The 20394-nt window shown below is 43.9% G+C and overlaps 1 protein-coding gene across 1 annotated transcript in view; it reads left to right on the top strand.

Annotated features, from left to right (window-relative positions):
* Positions 1 to 20394, top strand: part of CCDC138 (coiled-coil domain containing 138) — a 204581-nt gene that overhangs the window by 106358 nt on the left and 77829 nt on the right. The window contains exon 12 of the mRNA XM_023751377.1: positions 18755 to 18818. Coding sequence (XP_023607145.1) covers positions 18755 to 18818 — 64 coding nt within the window. The remainder of the gene's footprint in view (positions 1 to 18754; positions 18819 to 20394) is intronic.

Raw genomic sequence — 20394 nt, 5'->3', positions numbered from 1 at the left:
TGCTGTTCAGTCGTTTGGTCGTCCCTCACCCCCCCTGCCAGCCCTGGTTGCCGTACACTAACCCCCCTGCTGGCCTGGTCGCCCCACACAGCCTGCTTGTTCAGTCGTTTGGTCATCCCTCACTAACCCCCCTGCCGGCCTGGTTGTAGGCAGCCATCTTGTGAAGGCATGATGGTCAGTCAATTTGCAATTACCTCTTTATTATATAGGATTTTCAATCTGTTTGTGTTTTCGTATTTGAAGTAGGTTTCTTGTAGACAAAGTATAGTTTGGTCTTGTATTTTGATTCACTTTTACAGTCTTTTAATTGGTATATTTTGACTTTTGTTATTTAAAGTGATTATTGATATTGATGTTATGTGTCATAGTTGTTACTGTCTTTTATTCATTGACATTTTTCTTTGTCTTGTTTTTTTCTTCCACTCTTTTCTGCCTTTTATAGTTTTAATTGCACATTTCATATGACTGTACTTTATTCCTTTGTCTACATATCAACTGTGCTTCTTTTTTTTTTTATTAACTTTTTTAGTGGCTACCCTAGAGTTTTCAATCTAAATTTATAACTAAACTGAGTCCACTTACAAATTACAATATACAGCTTTATATATAGTGTGAGTACTTTATAATAACAAAATATTTGGAATTCCTTCCTCCTGTGCTGATTCCATTATATCATTGCTGTCATTTATTTTACTTATCTATATGCATGCATATGTGTGTGTGTGTGTGTGTGTGTGTGTGTGTGTGTACACATACATAACTGAATACGTTGTTGCTGTTGTTATTTAATGTTATATTTCACTAGAGGCCCGGTGCATGAATTTGTGCATGGGTGGGGTCCCTCAGCCTGGCGGTCAATTTGTGGGGGATTGGCCAGCTGGTGGAAGGGAATGGGGGAGGTTGGCCGGCCAGGGAGAGGGACCACGGGAGGTTGTCCGGCTGGCCCCCCCTAATTGGGGCCGATGGGGGGAGCGGCTGGCTGGGGAAGGGACCGTGGGAGGAGGTTGGCCAGCCAGGGGAAGGATCGCGGGAGGTTGCCTGTGGGAGCATACTGACCACCAGGGGGGCATCTCCTGCATTGAGCATCTGCCCCCTGGTGGTCAGTGGGGATCATATTGACCAGTCGACTGGTCATTTGGTTGTTCGGTTGCTTTTATATAGAGAGATTTTAATTAAAAATTTGTTTATTGATTTAAAAACTTTTTTTAGAGAGAGAGAGAGAGAAGGGGAGGAAGAAAAGAGAGAGGGAAACAAACATCAGTGTGAAAGAGAAACATCGATTCGTTGTCTCCTGCACATGCCCTGACTGAGAATGTAACCCAAAACCTGGGTATGTGCCCTGACTAGGAATTTAACCTACCACCTTTTGGTGTATAGGATGATGTTCCAACCAAGTGAGCCACACCAGCCAGGGCATTGCTGCTGTTGTTGTTGTTTGTTAATTCTTACCCGAGCATATTTTGTCCATTGATTTTAAGAGAGTGCAAGGCAGGGAGGGAGGGAATGAGAGAGAGGGTGAGAGGGAGAGTGAAAGAGAGAAAGATCAATGTGAGAGAGACACATCTATTGGTTGCCTCCCACACGTGCCCCTATCAGGGCTGTGGATCAAACCTGCAACCCTAGTATGTGGTCTTAATCGGGAATTGAGCCCACAACCACATGGTGTATGGGCTGACACTCTGTCCATTGAACCACATCAGCCAGGGTCTTCCTAGGATTTTTTTCTTTTTCTTTTTTAATTTATATTTATTGCTTTCAGAAAGGAAGGGGAAGACATATATATATATATATATATATATATATATATATATACACAAACACACACACACACATACACATCAATGATGAGAGAAAATCATTGATTGTTTGCTTCCTGCATGCCCCACACTGGGGAGCAAGCCCCCAATGTAGGCATATGATCTGACTGGGAATCAAACCATGACCTTTTGGTTCATAGGTTTACGCTCTAACACTGAGCCATGCCAGGCAGGCTAGGATTTTTTTCTTTATCTTTTATTTTTTTTTAGTTTGACTATGATATGCCTTGGTGTAGGTTTTTTTGTTGTCATTGTTTTTAATATTCTACTTGGCATTCTCTGAGCTTCCTGGTTCTGTGGTTTTATTTCTAATATTAATTTGGTAGAAATTCTCAATCATTATTGCTTCAAATATTTCTTCTATTTTTCTCTTTTCCTTCTGGCATTCCCATAATACGTTAACTACACCTTTTGTAATTGTTTCATAATTTTTGGATTTTTTTTTTTTCAGTCTAATTTTTTCCGTTTGCTTTTTTAGTTTTTGAAGTTTCTATAGAGAAATGTTCAAGCTAGGCATTCTTTGAAAAAAATTTTCCAATTGACATTAGAGAAAGAGGAAGGGACAGAGAGAGAACAATCCTATCTAATAAAGAGGTAATATGCAAATTGACCATCACTCCAACACACAAGATGGCCGCCCCCATGTGGACACAAGATGGCCAGCAGGGGAGGGCAGTTGTGGGCGATCAGTCCAGCAGGGGAGGGCAGTTGGGAGGGACCAGGCCTGTAGGGGAGGGCAGTTGGGGGTGACTAGGCTGGCAGGGGAGTGGTTAGGGGGTGATCATGCTGGCAGGGGAGTGGTTAGGGGCAATCAGGCAGGCAGGCGAGCTGTTGGGTACCAGCAGTCCTGGATTGTGAGAGGGGTGTCCCAGATTGGAGAGGGTGCAGGCTGGGCTGAGGGATCCTCCTTCCCCCTGTGCACGAATTTTGTGCACTGGGCCTCTAGTATTGATATGTGAAAGAAACATCAATCAGTTGCCTCCCATACATGACCCGACTGGGGATCAAACCTGAAACCTATGTATGTGGCCTGAATGGGAATCCAACCTGCAACCTTTTGGTGTACGGAATGACACCCCAACCCACTGAGCCACCCAGTCCAGGAGCCTTCATAGGCATTCTTTATTTACGCTACTTTTGATCTTGCTTTTTAGAGATAGTGGAAAGGAGGGAGGGAGGGAAGGGGATAGAGTCAGAGTAGAGAGAGAGAAACATCAATGTGAGAGAGACACATTGATTGGTTGCCTCCTGCATGCACCCTGACCATGGCTGGGAATCGAACCTGCAACCCAAATTTGTGCCCTTGACCTTGAATTAAACCCATGAATTCAGCACATGGGCTGATGCTCTATCCACTGATCCACCCTGGTCAGGACACTGGGATTTATTAAAATCTGTTTTATAATTTCCATCTGCTCTTGTATGTTGCCTACTTTTTTATTAATGCTCTTTTCATATTGGTCATAGTTATTTTTTATTTTTATTTTTTAAAAATCTTTATTGTTGAGTATTAAAGATGTCCCCATTCCCCCCCCCCTGCCCCTTTATCCCCTCTACTCAGTTCCTTCACCACCCTATTGTCTATGTCCATAGGTAATGCATATATTCAAATAAGTTCTTGGTTAATCTTTTCCCACCACCATCTTTCCTCTGAAATTTGTCAGTCTGTTCCATGTTTCCATGCCTCTGGTTCTATTTGATTCATCAGTTTATTTGATTCTTTGTTCATTTATTTTGATTTTTAGATTCAATTGATAGATATGTATTTATTGCCATTTTATTGTTCATATATTTTCTTTTTTTTTAATTAAATCTTTATTGTTCAGATTACATTTGTTCCTCTTTTTTTTCCCCCCCATAACTCCCCTCCTCCCAGTTCCCGCCCCACCCTCCGCCCTCACTCCCCACCCACTGTCCTCATCCATAGGTGCACGATTTTTGTCCAGTCTCTTCCCGCATCTCCCATTCCCCTTTCCCCCCCAAGAATAGTCAGTCCATTCCCTTTCTATGTCCCTGATTCATTATAATCACCAGTTCATTCTGTACATCAGATTATTTATTCACTTGATTCTTAGATTCACTTGTTGATAGATGCATGTTTGTTGTTCACAATTTGTATCTTTACCTTTTTCTTCTTCCTCTTCTTAAAGGATACCTTTCAGCATTTTGTATAATACTGGTTTAGTGGTGATGAACTCCTTTAGCTTTTCCTTATCTGTGAAGCTCTTTATCTGACCTTCAATTCTGAATGATAGCTTTGCTGGATAAAGTAATCTTGGTTGTAGGTTCTTGGTATTCATCACTTTGAATATTTCTTGCCATTCCCTTCTGGCCTGCAAAGTTTCTGTTGAGAAATCAGCTGACAGTCGTATGGGTATTCCCTTGTAGGTAATTGAGTCTCTTTCTCTTGCTGCTTTTAAGATTCTCTCTTTGTCTTTTGCTCTTGGCATTTTAATGATGATGTGTCTTGGTGTGGTCCTCTTTGGATTCCTTTTGTTTGGGGTTCTCTGCGCTTCTTGGACCTGTAAGTCCATTTCTTTCACCAGGTGGGGGAAGTTTTCTGCCATTATTTCTTCAAATAGGTTTTCAATATCTTGCTGTCTCTCATCTTCTGGCACCCCTATAATTCTGATATTAGTGCACTTGAAGCTGTTCCAGAGGCTCCTTACACTATCTTTGTATTTTCGGATTCTTTTTTCATTTTGCTTTTCCGGTTGGGTGTTTTTTGCTTCTTCGCATTTCAAATCTTTGGCTTGATTCTTGCGCTCCTCTGGTCTGCTATTGGGTATAATATTCTTTATTTCAGTCAGTGTATGCTTAATTTCTAGTTGGTTCTTTATCATAGCATCGAGGGTCTCATTAGTTTTCGTGAGGCTCTCCTCAAGTTTATTGCAAGCCCTCAAAATTGCGTTTTTTAGCTCTATATCCTCCATTTCTGTCATGTTTTTTTGTCTCCGCATTTTTTATGCTTTCTTGGTGCACCCCCTTGTGGTCTTTGTGCGCAGTCTTGTTCTAGTTAAGCCTTGATTGTTGTAGTTAATACTAGAGGGATTTGACCACCAGGCCAACTGGCTGTGAGAATCAGCTGTGGGAAAACTTCTGTCCTCTGGGGAGGTGCTAATCTAGCCTTTGCCTGAGGTGATCCGGCAAATTGCTCTGTGCAGGGCTTGGGCGGGGCGGGTCACACGGGATCAACAGGGCGGGCGGAGGGAGCAGTTATGGCTGCTCTCAGTCCCGTTCCCAGAGGCTCTGCTTCTCAGAACCCCAGCAACTGCTGCAAACCTCGGAGAGAAAGCTGCCCTCACGTTCCAACTGATGCCAGACAATCCCGCTTCTCCCGTTTGAGTCTGAGTCCCTAGAGACTCGCCCGGATCTGGAGCTCAGAGTCTGAGACTCCCTCCTGATTGAAAACGACAACCGCGCCCTCAGCCACCAGCCCGCTTTGCACGCGCACCTCCGAACCTTTAAATTTTCCACACTGTGCCTCCTCTGAGCCTTGGTATGCTGTTGTCTTTTCTTCTAGTTGAAGAGTCTCTCCTCAGCCAGCCTTCCTGTGGTTCTGGGTGATGTCCGTTCCGTCTTTTAGTTGTATTTTTGAAGTGGTTGTTTACGGCAGCAGTCTCCGGTGTTTACCTATGCCGCCATCTTGGTGGTCTCCATATATTTTCTTCTTCCTCCTCCTCTTCTTTCCTTCTTCTATTTCTTCTTTATCTTCCTCCTCCCCCTCCTTTCCCTCTTTCTCCTCCCCCTCCTCTCTCCTCCTCCTCCTCCTTTTTCTCCTCCTCCTCCTCCTCCTTCAAGAATACCCTTCAATATTCCATGTAATACTGGTTTGGTGGTGATGAACTCCTTCAGATTTTTCTTGTCTGTGAAGCTCTTTATCTGACTGACCTTCAATTCTGAATGATAGCTTTGTTGGGTAGAATAAACCTGGTTATAGATCCTTGCTATTCACCACTTTGAATATTTCTTACCACTCCCTTCTGGCCTGCAAAGTTTCTGGTGATAAATCAGCTGATAGTCATATGGGCACTCCCTTGTAGGTAACTAACTGCTTTTCTCCTCCTACTTTTAAGATTCTCTCTTTATCTTTAGCCCTTGGCATTTTAATTATGATGTGTCTTGGTGTGGACCTCTTTGGATTCCTCTTGTTTGGGACTCTCGGTGCTTCCTGGACTTGTAAATCTATTTTTTACACCAGGTAGGGAGGTTTTTTGTCATTATTTCCTCAAATAGGTTTTCAATATCTTGCTCTCTTTCATCTCCTTCTGGCACCCACATAATGCAAATGTTGGTATGCTTGAAGTTGTCCCAGAGGCTCCTAACAGTACGTTCATATTTTTTATTCTTTTTTGTTTTTGCTCTTCTGATTGGGTGTTTTTTGGTTCCTCATATTCCAAATCATTGATTTGATTCTCAGAATCCTCTAATCTGTAGATGCCCTGTAAATTATTCTTTATTTCAGTTAGTGTATGCTTAATTTCTGACTGGTCCTTTTTCATGTCGTTGATGTTCTCACTGATGTCCTTAAAATTCTTACTAAGATCCTTGAAATTCTCACTAAGATCCTTGAAAACCTCACTAAGTTCCTTGAAGCTTTCATTAAGATCCTTCTGTAACCTTATAACCATTGTTTTGAACTCTGAATGTAGTAGTTTGCTTGCTTCCACTTCATTTAGGTTTTTTTTCTGGAGATTTTTAAAAATTCTTTCATTTGTGGCATATTTCTTTGTCTCCACATTTTGTCTGCTTACCTGTGTTTGTTTCTATATCTTAAGTAGACTGCTATGTCTGCTGGAGTTGGTAGAGTGGCCTGTATGACCCAGTGGCTCATCCTCCCCAGTCACCTGAGCTGTGCACTCTAGGTGCATCCCTGTGTGGGCTGTGTGCACAGTCTTGTTATAGTTGAGCTTTGATTGCTGTTGGCATCACTGGGAAGAATTGACCCCCCAGGCCAATCGGCTGTGAAGACCATCTGCAACAACACCTCTATGGAGTAGGACTTGCTTTAGTGGGGCTTTGGTATTTACTGAGACTGCCCCTTGATTGTATCACTTGTGGATGTGTAGAGTCTGAAGCTGTTCACCACATGCACTGGCTCTGGGCCTCCTGGGAGGTTCAAAGTCAGCCACTGCCTGGGGCCACCCGGCAGGAGCTACTAAGCAATCTTCAGATGACTGCTATTTATATTGTACTTGGAAGTGCCCAGGTGAGGCCCAGCTATGAAACAAGGCAGCCTGGTGCTAGTGCAGGTCTGGGGCCTCTTATTGATAGGTATGTGGCATGCTGACACCAACTGCTGCTTGTGGCAGGTCATTCATATGGAAAGGCCGCTGCAAAAATCATAGATGGGGCTGCAAGTTGGATGGGAAGGGATCTCAGGGAATCCCCATGGTGGAGTGAACAGTGTGAGCCAAAGCAATGGAAACTCAGATAAGGTTGCCAGTCAGCTCTGTGATGGGGGAGGTCCAGTAGAGGAACAATGACCCCTGTGAGCACCTCTGTCTGGGAAAAAGCCACCCCTGATTTCCTGCCCCAATGCCAGATAATCCCATTCCTTCCTATATGTTGCTGGATCCCCCAAAGCTGCTGCCTCAGCAGTGAAGCTCAGCGGGGTTGAGTCTGAGTAAGTCTGTGCAGGCCCTTTAAGAGGGACTGCCTGGGTTTCCAGCAGCCTCCATGTCACTCAACCACAATCCCCACTGGTTTTTATAGCCCTAAGTTATGGGGGCTTCTCTTCCCAGCTCTGGAACCCTGGGCTAGGGGTCTGTTGTGGGGCTGTGTCCCCTTGCTCTTCACCGGAGGCCTCTATAGCCGCGATATTCCTCCCAATTAAAAACATGCCACACGTGGGTGTTGGATAAGCCTATTCCACACATCCTACATTCTCAATGTTTTCTTCTTTATTTCTCTAGTTGTAGGACTTCCATTCAGCCAGATTTCAGGCAGTTCTGAATGATGGTTGTTCTGTATTTTAGTTATATTTGTGATATGGTTGTGGGAGGCAGTGAGTACAGGTGTTTACTTTTGCCTCCATCTTGGTTCCAGTCATAGTTATTTTAAATCCCCAGTCTGATTATTCCAGTTTTCTTATCATATTTCAGTCTGATTCTGATGCTTGCTCTTTCTTTTCACAATGTGGGGGTTTTGTTTGTTTGACCTTTTAATATTCCCTGTAATTTTTTTTTTTTACCTAGATATGATGCACAATGTGAAAAAAACTGCTTTAATAATTTTATGGTAGGATCTGTGGGAAGAACAAGTGTCCTTTACTTGTATGATTAAGGCTCAGTCTTTTAGTTAATTTCTCTTCCTGGGGTGAGCTTGACAAGTATTTCCCAGTTTTTCTCTCCTTGATATGTGGCAGGATTGCTACTGTTAACAGGAGTTGTGTATTTCCCTTCTCTCAGGTGGAAAGCTAGAGCAGGCTGCAATTTGGTATTTCCCTTCCCTTACCTGTTTTAGGCTGATAAAATTTCAGTAGATTAGGCTCTGATGAAATATTTCTCTTGATGATGAAACTTGTTAAGAAGAACCAATTGTTGTGACATATTTCAAAATAGCTATTTTTTCTCTCCCTCTATGTGAGGGGTGAGGGGATTTTTCTGCCGTCTTCACTGTCAGAAGCTATTGAGCTACAGCTAGCACAGTGTGGCAACTCCTCTATGACTGGCACCAACAAGCATTTGTTACTTTCAGCCTTGTTCACATCAGGTCTCCAGAAATTTTCAGGTGTAGTTCAGATTTCCCTAACCTGGTACCAGTTTCTGCAGAGGTTTCAGCTTTTTAATTTTAATTAAGTCCAGTTAAGTACATGTATGTAATATATAATTATATACCTGTGTATTTGCCTTTTTGTCTTTCCAAATTTTGAAATAATGGTTTGCCTTGTGATCTTGCTTCTTGGTTGGATATAAGAAAGGTTGTCAGTTTTTCAGTTTGTTCAGCTTCTTACTTATTGTTAGAATGGAGTGACACCTTCCAAGCTGCTTAGATCCTGATATAGAAAACAGAAGTTTGCATGTCTGCCTTTTTATAGCCATACCTACACTCCTCCCTCCATACCCCTGTTTTAACCCCTGCAGCCACTCCTTCCATTTTTTCATTTCTTGAATTTTGTCATCTCAAGAATGTTTTATTAATAGAACTATGGGCCAGGTGCACGAAGATTCGTGCACTGGAGGTGGGTCCCTCAGCCCGACCTGCACCCTCTCCAATCTGGGAGCCTTCAAGGGAGCCCTCTCCAATCCGGGAGTTTCTGTCTGTCTTTGCAATCAAATGAGCGAATTGTCTGAAACCTCCAACCCAGTTTGGTTTGTTGCTCACAGAATAATAGAGGCATTTTTTTTTCTTTGCTCCATTGGTGGAGATTTCCTGGAAGTTTTAGGATATCTTCCCTTTAATTTATCTTAGACACTCTGATTTTACTTATGTCTCTCACCTTTGCTTTCCTTCCATCCCCCACTGCAACAGTAACTTGCTCCAGGCTCACTTTGCTCTAGTGTCTAGACCAGCCGTGGGCAAACTACGGCCCGCGGGCCGGATACGGCCCGTTTGAAATGAATAAAACTAAAAAAAAAAAAAAAAAAAGACTGTACCCTTTTATGTAATGATGTTTACTTTGAATTTATATTAGTTCACACAAACACTCCATCCATGCTTTTGTTCCGGCCCTCCGGTCCAGTTTAAGAAACCATTGTGGCCCTCAAGTCAAAAAGTTTGCCCACCCCTGGTCTAGACAGTGGTTCTCAACCTTCCTAATGCCATGACCCTTTAATACAGTTCCTCATGTTATGATGACCCCCAATTTCATTGTTACAAATTGAACATAATTAAAGCATAGTGATTAATCACAAAAACAATATGTAATTATATATCTGTTTTCCAATGCTCTTAGGCGACCCCTGTGAAAGGGTCGTTCGATTCCCAAAGGGGTCGCGACCCACAGATTGAGAACCACTGGTCTAGAAGATCCGTCTGCCACCAGAACTACAATTCCCAGCATTCCTGGTGCTCCCCATTCTCTGGGCTTCCGCTTCAGGTCCTGGGGCTGCCACCAGAACTACTATTAGCAGAATTCCTGGTGCTCCCTGCGCTCTTGGTTTTCCCTTCCTGCTCTGTCTCCGTCCCATGGCTTCCCACTCTGCCAAGTCCTCCAAGCTGCCAGCTCTCCCTCTCTGCTCTCCGTCTGGCAGCTTGGGGAGCCAAGTTCCCCAAGCTGCTCCACTCTCTGCCGGCTCTCCCGCTCTGCTCTCTGCCCAGCTCCTATGTATGCAAATTAACCCACCATCTTTGTTGGGTTAATTTGCATACTCACTCCTGATTGGCTGGTGAGCGTAGTGGAGGGATGGTCAATTTACATGTTTACCTTTTATTACATAGGATTGTACAGTATGTAACCTTTTGTGATTGACAGTTTTTCTACTTAGGATAATTCTCTGGATATTCATTAAGTTGGTAGCATGGATCATTACTTCATTCTTTTTTATCGATGAGTAGTATTCCATGATACAAATGTACTACATTTTGTTTAATTACTCGTTGGTTAAAGAAAACCTTGTTGTTTTTTTCTGTTACAAATGCTGTATTCATTACAGGTTTTTGTATAAAAAGTTTTTATTTGGGGGGGATAAATGCCCAAGAATACAATTGTTGTATGTCAACTGCATGTTTAATTTTTAAAGAAACTGCCAAATTTTCAGAATGATTGCATCATTTTACATTCTCATCAGCAGTCTGTGAGTGTCCTAGTTAGTCCATGTCTAGCATTAATGTTGTCATGATTTTTTATTTTTACCATTCTTGATAGGTGTATATTGTTTTCTCATTGGAATTTTAATTTGCATCTCCCTAATGGCTAAACATATCTTTTCATGTGTTTGCTTCCAATTTGTATATCCCCTTCTTCAAATGAAATGTCTATTCATGTCTTTTGTCCATCCCTAATTGGAGTGTTTGTTTTCTGTTCTTGAGTTTTAAGTCTTTATATATTTTAGATACTAGTGTTGTTACATATATGATTTGAAAATATTTTCCTTTTTTTGTAGCTGTGTTTTCATTCTCTTGACAGGTTCTCTTCCAGAGTTTTTAATTTTAATGAAGTCTAGTTAATCAGGTTTTCCTTTTGTGAATCATGCTTTTGGTTTCAAGTTATAAGAATTATCTGCATAACTCTAGATTATAAAGATTTTCTCTTTTTTTTTTCCTTAAAGTTTTATGCTTTTGCATTTCATACTTAAGTTTGTGGTACAATTTGAGCTAATTTTGTATAAGGTGTGATACTTAGATTAAGGTTAATTTTTTATATTTAGTTCTTGCCTATGTATGTCCAATTGTTGCAGCACTATTTATTGAAAAGGCTTTCCTTCCTCTATTTGTACTACATTAACACATTCAAACCTGTAAAGAATTTTTGTGTGCTTATTTGAGTCAAACTGTTGATAATTGCCAGGAAGCAGAATCACAACGAATTGGGATAATGCTCCAGAGAATGGCAGTTTTTCATTTTTTTATACATTGCAATCAAAGGAGGAGATGCAGGTGGGTTACATGAAATCCATTGGTGATAGATTAGAGAGGCGGGAGAAAGAAAGAGGGGAAACCTCTGGGATTGGATAAAGAGTAAAATGATAGACACATACTTCTTTTACTTAGGTGGCTACAGGATAGTTAACAGTCAACAATTATGATAACAGTAACAACAAAGGAATTTGTGATATCTGTCCTGGCGCTCAGGACCTTTGGTTGTGCCCTGAGGGGTTCGAAAAAAGGGAAAGTTACACGTTACCCTGACTTTTCAATGATATCTTATCATAGATGCAAAAAGACAATAAGCTCAGTTAAGGTAAAGGTTGACTTTGTCAGGGAAGATTCAGGCCTAGGAGGTGACTATCCACCATAACTGCTTTTATTTAAAGTTTAATTTCAGACCATCCTTTGTGGTTACTCTAGGTCTTTGAGTTTACAAGACTGCCATGCAGGCCTTCCCTGAGCTTTTCAGGTTGGCATGTGGCCCCTTTCGTCCACACATCCCCTTTTGGTCATAAATCAATCCAAAGGATGCATTGATGACTAACGTTTTGGTTGGATAATGGAGTCTGAAGACCCACGGTGCTAGGAAAGCTCATTCCTAGGAAGTCTCAATGTCAGCATTTGTCTTGCTGAACAGGGTGGACCCCTGGGGATGGGGCAAGGCCATAACCTTAGATGGCATTCAAAGTAGAATTATTATTCAAAACTAGAGCCCGGTGCATGAATTCCTGCATGGGTGGGGTTTGTCCAGCCTGCCCCACCCCCAAGGGGGGGCGGCGATGGGAGCTGGGGGAAGTGCTGTTCGAAGCAGTGGTGTCTCCTCTGGCTGGTAGGTGAGGCTGCTCTCCCAGCTGCTGTTCCTTGGATAGGGGTGGGCTGATCACGAGGCTGCTGCTCTTCAGGTGGGGGCGGGCTGAGCGAGGCTGCTGCTCCTTGGACAGGAGCGGGCTGTTCACGTGGCTTCTGCTCCTTGGATCGGGGCTGGCTGCACGCTGCTGCTGTTCCTCAGATGGGGCAGGCTGCTCGTGAAGCTGCCGCTTTTTGGACCTTCAAGGGCAGGTTGCTTTCAGGGTTACTGCTCCTCGTACGGGTGCGGGCTGTTCCTCAGATGGGAAATGGGCTGCTTGTGTGGCTGCTGCTCCTCAGGCGGGAGTGAGCTGCACGTGTGGCTGCTGCTCCTCAGATGGGAGATGGGCTGCTTGTGTGGCTGCTGCTCCTCGGGTGGGAGTTAGCTGCACGTGCGGCTGCTGCTCCTCAGATGGGGGCGGGATGCTCACGCAGCTGCTGTTCGTCGGACAGGTGCAGACTGAGTGTGGCTGCTGCTGCTTGGACCAGTGTGGGCTGCGCAGGGCTGCCGCTCCTCAGATGTGGTCAGTCTATCTGTTCGTGTGGCTGCTACTCCTCGGACAGGGGCGAGCTGCTCGGGCAGCTGCAGCTCCTTGGGCCAGAGTGAGCTGCTCACGTGGCTGCTGCTCCTCGGACGGGGGATGGGCTGCTTGTGTGGCTGCTTCTCTTTGGGTGGGAGCGAGCTGCACATGTGTCTGCTGCTCCTCGGATGGGGGCAGGCCACTCACCCAGCTGCTGCTCGTCGGACAGGTGCAGGCTGCGTGTGTCTGCTGCTCCCCGGACCAGTGTGGACTGCGCAGGGCTACCGCTCCTCAGACGTGGGTGGTCTGCTCGTGTGGCTGCTGCTCCTTGGACTGGGGGAGACTGCTCGGGCGGCTACTGCTCCTTGAATGGGAGTGGGATGCTTTCAGCGATGTTCCTCGTATGGGTATGGGCTGAGCACTGCTGCTGCTCCTCGTATGGGGGCAGGCTGCTTGTGCAGCTGTTGCTCCTTGGATGGGGGCAGGTTTCTCGCACACCTACTGCTCTTCAGATAGGAGGAGGGTGTGGGCTGCACAGTTGCTGCTCCTCGGATGGGGGCGGGCTGCATGGGGCTGCCGCTCCTCAATCATGGGCAAGCTGCTCGTGGGGCTGCTGCTCCTTGGACAGGAGTGGGCTGCTCACGTGTCTGCTGCTTGCGTGGTTGCAGTGCCCCGGGCTAAGGCGTTGGTCAGGTCATAGGGGAGCTCGCTTCAGAACTCACAGGAGCCTGCGCCCAGGGTGGCTGGAGACTCATTGACCGTGGGACCACAGCCGAAGTAGCAGATCCCTGGCAGGGGTGTCTGTAGAGTCCCAGGTGTTATCTGAGGGCACCCTGGGTGGGGGTGAGGCCTGGCTCCCAGTTACAGCAGCTCTCCCCTTATAAACGCTAGGCTTCTGGGGATGAGCCGGCCTCCTGGAACTACTTACACGGTAGCAGAGGCTGCCTAGTTAGGCGAGTCCGTTTAGCCTGACCCCGAGGGTCCTGCGGGATCTACCTGTGCCTCACTCATATACACACACACACACATCCCACATGACCACACACTCCTCTTTTGGTCCCTCACTGACTCACGCTCTCTCCCTCACTGCTGCCTTCTTCCTGCCTCTGTAGTTGGGTCTGGGGTGTTATTGACCTGTTTGTGGATGAAGATTCTGCTCCAGGTGTCTGGTTATGAGGCTCACTCTCTAGCACCTGGCCAGACAGGAGAAAATTCACCTCGACAAGACACAACACAAAGGGACCAAAGCACGAATGTACTCACGACAACAAAAACCCTACTATAAGTGACCACCTGAGAAAAGAGAATTAGGGGTGAGAAAAGAGAGCATAAATGATATTGAATAGAGCGAAAAAGATAAGAGAGAAAAGAAGGAAGAAAAGGAGAATATATATATATATATATATATATATATATATATATATGGGGAAAACACCACAGAACCAATACATAAACAAACAAAACAAACAAACAAACAAAAAATAATAACAATAAAATTAAAGAGAAAAAAATACGAACACCAAACCCCCAGCAAAGAGGGTGGGGGCAGAATCTGTAGATGCTGAGCTTATATATAGAAGATAAGGTTAAGAGTTGGATGAATATGGGGAGGATCTCAGTTCAGTATAGAGGAAGTAGAAAGGGGATGGGTGGATAAGAGGAAAGAGAACAAGAAAAAAATAATAAATTTACAAAAAATTTGATTTAAAAAATGTTATAAAAATAGCAAATAAAAATAAAATAAAATAGAGTGATGGAAAAATAATGTGAGAAGAAATAGAAAATAAAGCAAACAAAAACAGGAAAACAAAAAAAAGGGATAACAAAGTAATAAAAAAGAAATAAAATAAAAATGAAAAAGTGAAGTTGGCTGGCTTAAGATCCCAGTCTTCTGTACTGTAGTGTTTCTCAGGATCCAATTGCTGGGACAGAAAGTCTCTAGTCTAGCCCCTTTGTGCTCTCAGGGACTAAATATTTAGGTTTTTGTTTTTTTGTTTTTTAATCCTTTTACCAATCTGGGTGTGGCTGTATTAGTTGCCTGGATACTGGAGGGGAGGGGCTATCTCTTCAGTGCAAAATGGCTGCCCAAGTCCCAGGCTCAGGCATGACTCACCACCACACTCGCTGCCACTACTCCTGGATCCCCCTCTCCCCCCAGATTCCATAATTCCACACCTTCTTCCACGCTCCAGCCACGGGTAAGTGTCTGTATCCGAAAGGTCCTATGAACTAGGCTCTATGGAGAAAGGCACAAGCCACAGAGGCCGGAGAGGCTGCACCTCTGCGCATTCCTCTCTTGCTGGCACCCTTCTGCCTTTCCTGACTGTGGATCCAGATCTAGAATCCCCTGGGAGGGGGGAAAGGCTGTGCCTCTGCGCGCTCTTCTGCTGGCACTCCTCAGCCTTTCCTGATTGTGGACCCAGATCTAGAATCCCCTGCCGACCAGCAGTTCTGCGTACCTTTTTTTCCACTGCGCCCGTCCCAAGGGATGCGGCCCAAGCCTGTGCCTTGTGGATTCCCTGTGATCCTCAGGGCTCAGAGGTCTGGCCGATTATCCTTCCCAGAGCCTTGACTTTACCTTTCTCCTGGAGTCCTCTGCCTTTCCCAGCTGCAAACTGTCTCCCAGCTGAATCTCCTCTGCCAATTGGGGCTGGATGTTACTGGTTTCAGCTGCTCACCCTATCTGCTCCGGGACAAGGCATGGGACACGTCCGTCTATACCACCGCCATTTTGTCTCTCTCTCCATTCTTATTCTTTAAAAAAATATGTATTTTTATTGATTTCAGAGAGGAAGAGAGTGCACAGAGAGATAGAAATATCAATCATGAGAGAGAATCATTGATAGGCTTCCTCCTGTACACCCCCCACTGGGGATTAAGCCCGTAACTGGAGCATGTTCCCTTGACTGGAATCAAACCCGGGTCCTTCAGTCCACAGGCTGACACTCAATCCACTGAGCCAAACCAGCTAGGGCCTATTCCTTTTTTTAAAAAATACCATTATTATTCTTTATGCCCCTATTCTTCTATTTCTATTTCTTCTTCTTCTTCTTAAAGTAGTCCCATTAGCATTTTTTGCCATGCAGGTATGGTGGCAGTAATCTCTTTTATCCTCTTTTGCCTGCAAAGCTCTTTATTTCACCTTCAATTCTGAAAGATAGCCTTGCTGGATAGAGTAATCTTGGGTTCAGTCCCTTGGTTTTCATTACTTTGTATACTTCATGCCATTCTTTTCTGGCCTGAAGTGTTTCTATTGCTAAGTCAGCTGACAGTCTAATGGGAGCTCCCTTGTAGGTAACTTTCTCTCTCTCTCTCTCTCTCTCTCTCTCTCTATCTTTAATGTTTGCTGTTTTAATTATTATGTGCCTAAGTGTGGGCCTTTTTGGGTTCATATTGAATGGGACTCTGTGTTTCCTGAACCTGAGTGAGTTTTTCCTACACAGGTTAGGGAAATTTTCTGCCATTGTTTCTTTAAACAGGATCTCTGTTCCTTTCTCAGATTCTGCTACTTCTGGTACCCTGTAATGTTGTTACAATTCATGTTGCCCCATGCTCCCTTAGACTCTCCTCCTACTTTTTAAATTTTTTTTCATTTGCTTCTTTGAATAGGTGTTTTTTTCTTCCTTGTTTTCTAATTCACTGGTTCAGTTCTCAGCTTCTTCTAGTTTGCTGTTGAATCATTTCAGGTTGTTCTTTATTTCAGTTATGTTGTCCCTCATTTCTAATTGATTCTTATTTATTGTTTTAAGCTATATTTTCATATTTGTGTAGCTCTCATTAAGCCCCTTATAATTATCATTAAAGTGCTTGTAGTTCTCACTGAATTGTTTGAGCACTCTTTTTAAAAAATATATATATTTTATTGATTTTTTTACAGAGAGAAAGGGAGAGGGATAGAGAGTTAGAAACATCGATGAGAGAGAAACATTGATCAGCTGCCTCCTGCACACTCCCACTGGGGATGTGCCAGCAACCAAGGTACATGCACTTGACCAGAATCGAACCTGGGACCCTTGAGTCCGCAGGCCGATGCTCTATCCACTGAGCCAAACCAGTTAGGGCCCTGAGCACTCTTACTACCATTACTCTGAATTCTTTATCTGACAAATTCCTTCTCCCATATCATTTAGTTCCTTTTCTGGTGATTCCTCCTTTTCTTTCATTTTGGGATTATTTCTTTGTCTCCCCATTTTTTTTGTTCCTTTGTATTTGTTTCTATATGTTCAATCAAACTGCTGTGCCTCCCAGACTTTGTTGGGTGGTCTTACGTAGTAGGTGTTTTGTGGGACCCAATGTTGCAGTCTCTTAGATCTGGGTGCTCTAGGAAAGCCCCTTACTTGAGTTATTTGGCTTCTACTGTTATAGTTGGGTTTTGACTGTTATTGTCCCATTCTTTTTTTTTTTTTTTAAATATATTTTATTGATTTTTTTACAGAGAGGAGGGGAGAGAGATAGAGAGCTAGAAACATCGATGAGAGAGAAACATCAATCAGCTGCCTCCTACACATCTCCCACTGGGGATGTGCCCGCAACCCAGGTACATGCCCTTGACCGGAATCGAACCCGGGACCCTTGAGTCCACAGGCCGACGCTCTATCCACTGAGCCAAACCGGTTTCGGCTATTGTCCCATTCTTGAATGGAGTCTCCTCTCAGGCTGGCTGACTATGTGGCTCATCCCCGCCCACGTTATACAACCTGTCATTGAGGTGCTGATCGAACAGAACAAAATACAGCACAACAAAACATGAAACAAAAGTAGCAAAACAATAGCATACAAAGACCCCTACAGCACCAACAAAAGCAACCACCAGGGAAGAGAGAATGATAGGAAAATAAAAAAAGGAAAAAAATATGTGGAGGAAACAAACAAAAAAACAAGAAGAAAGACTGAGGAATGGATATGTAGATGCAGAGCTGAAATAAAGAAGTATAAAATATTATGAGAATGGAGGAAGGAAAATGGTTTAAAATAAAGGATGAAAAGAAAAGAAAAAAATTGAAAAGGAAAATACAGGAGAAAGCAGATAGATCTAAAATAAGAAAATGAAAAATGATGAGAAAACTGGACTAAAAGAAAAGAGAAAAAAAAATTTGAGTAATGAAAAAAAAATTTGAGTAAGAAAAAGGAATAGGAAAATTAGATATGAGTGAAACAATAGACTAGAATACTAACAAATCCATAAAGCAGACAGATAATGAAGATAAATTTCAAAGGAAAAAAAGGGGAGAAAAAAAGAACAAAAGAAATAAAAGTGAGTGGAGTGGTGTTTTCAGCAGAGTTTAGTGTCCCATGGGAGCTCCCTTTGCATCCTATTCTTCTGTTCAATCTACCAATTCTGATCTTCTTGTGAGATACTGGGATGCTAACCAATGTCAGGAACTGTCCTCCTTTGGCTTTCAGCAACCTGCTGGAAGCTCCATGTGATCTACATATCCACCATTTGTGCCTGTCTCCACAGGTCTTGGCAGCAAGCAGGAAGGGACCAATCTGTCCTCTTAATGTAGATTTGTTTGCAGGGCTGAGTCAGCAATTCCCCTGGTTCCCCATGCTCCATCTCTGCCCACCTTTGCCTGCTAGCCAGCTGTCAATCTTAATCACTCAAAAGTCTATTTCTGAAAGGGCTTTAGGCAGGGGAGATGCTGTTTAGCTTTCATGGAATGTGGTAGGTGTGTTTTCCTGTCCCAGAGCTGCTACTCCATGCTACGGCCTAAAATATTACTCTGCCCTTGGCTGGACAGAGATCCTTGAGTAACCAGACAATCAATGGGTCCATGCTGCCTGTCACTACTTGAGCCAATTAAGCAGAGAGAGGGTTGAATCGTATGTGAGCGTTTATTCCAATACTGCCGGCAGTATGGAAGAGCAGCAGGTCATCCACAAAAATTTGCTCTGCAGCCCCCCATGAGCCAGCTGCTTATAAAGGGTAAGACAAAGATTACATGGGGAAGTAGGGATTATGGGCATGGGAAAATAGGAGACTGGGGTGGGACTCTGTCTGGGTCACAAGGCTGTTAATCTTTCCATGATAATATGCAGTTCCTGAATGAGAATGGTTCCAAGGTTGACTACCTGGCCCCTGGGACGTACAACTCCCAGCCAAGTCAGAATGGTTTCTTTAACCAACACAAGGCAATCATGATTAACAGAACATGTTTAATATTTTTCATAACCATAGCTAGTCCCCAATATTCTGTTTTTGCCCCTAACATTTGTATGGAGACCAGTGGTGTCAGCTGAAAACCTGCAGTTTTTATCAGCTCTACCTTGCAAGATGCTCTTGTAACTGTTCTAATCCATAGGCTTGGCCTCTGCTTTTGTTTCTTTTACAAAGGTCAAAATGCAGGGTGTGGCATGCAGAGCTCCTGAGGGTGAGCCACACTCTATCACCTAGCACGGGATCTTTTCTTTTTCCTGCCCTGTGACTTGCTCATTTCTGGAAAAAATGTCCTTATTGGTTTGGGGGCCTACCACCAAATACTCCTGGCTGCTGCTTTTCTACATCTCCCCACAATGCTTCCCACCCCAGCCTCTCTTTAGGCACCTCGAGTCCGCAACTCCCTTCCTGTACCAAAGCTTCAATTTAAAACTGTGCTCTGGGTTTAAAACAAACAAATAAAGAAAAACACAAAAAATGAAACTGTAGCTTTCTCTCTGACCAGCTCCAGTCTACTGACTCTAAACTCTGCCGAGATGAGCAGATTTGCCACATTTCATGGCAGAACTGGGTCTGGCAACTCCAAAACCCAGAGCTCCTACCCATTCATTTTAAAAATATACATATTTATATTGACTGCAGAGAGGAAGGAAGAGGGGGAGAGTGATTGGCTACCTCCTGCATGCCTCCTACTATTGAGCCCACTACTGGGGCATGTACCCTCACCAGAATTGAACCATGACATCCTGGTTCATGGTTTGATGCTCAACCACTGAGCCATACTGACCAGGGAAGAGCCTATATTACTTTAGAGGTAGTTATATGCTATTGTTTGAAATTTGCCCATTTTCTTGCTTTAATTTATTTGTCATGAGAATTATTCATGATTCTAACCCAGCATTTTATTCTTCTGCAATTGTTAAAAGTTATCAAAATCATTGTGGCATTTACAATCATACTGAGCTGTGTAAGGTAGTGAGGTGTTTATAAGCTAACTAGAGGCCTGGTGCATGAAAATTCATGCACTTGGAGACGGGGATGGGGTCCTTCAGCCCAGCTTGTGCCCTCTCGCTGTCCCGGAGCCCTCAGGGGATGTCTGACTGACAGCTTAGGCTTGCTCTCTCTGAGGGAGGTGACCAGGCAGCCCGATCAGGAGAGAGCATCGGCCATTGGTTGCCACCGCCCTCCTTCTCCTGTCCGATTGCCACCGCTGGTCATTGCCACCACCCCCCCCCCCCGATTGCCGTCCCCTCCATCTGCCCACTGGCATGTGCCTTGGCTGCCTGGGGCCACCTGCTCACCAGCCCCAACCCCTGCTGACTGGGCGTTCTGCTGTTTTGAATGATTTGGATATTAAACTTTTTATTATATAGGATGCAATCAAATATACCTGATAAGCCTTTATCATAATAATAAGGGAAATGGAAGAACCTCTGTTTCTTTTGATTTCTCCTGTGCCAGAATATCTCATGATCCCTATGTTCTTCAATGCATTGAAAATGAAATTTCTCTCAATCCTTCT

This window comes from Myotis lucifugus, unplaced genomic scaffold, assembly GCF_000147115.1.
Source record: "Myotis lucifugus unplaced genomic scaffold, Myoluc2.0 scaffold_21, whole genome shotgun sequence".
NCBI lineage: Eukaryota > Metazoa > Chordata > Mammalia > Chiroptera > Vespertilionidae > Myotis > Myotis lucifugus.
Note: the sequence above shows the minus strand (reverse complement) of the source record. Positions and strands in the feature narration are given on the sequence as shown.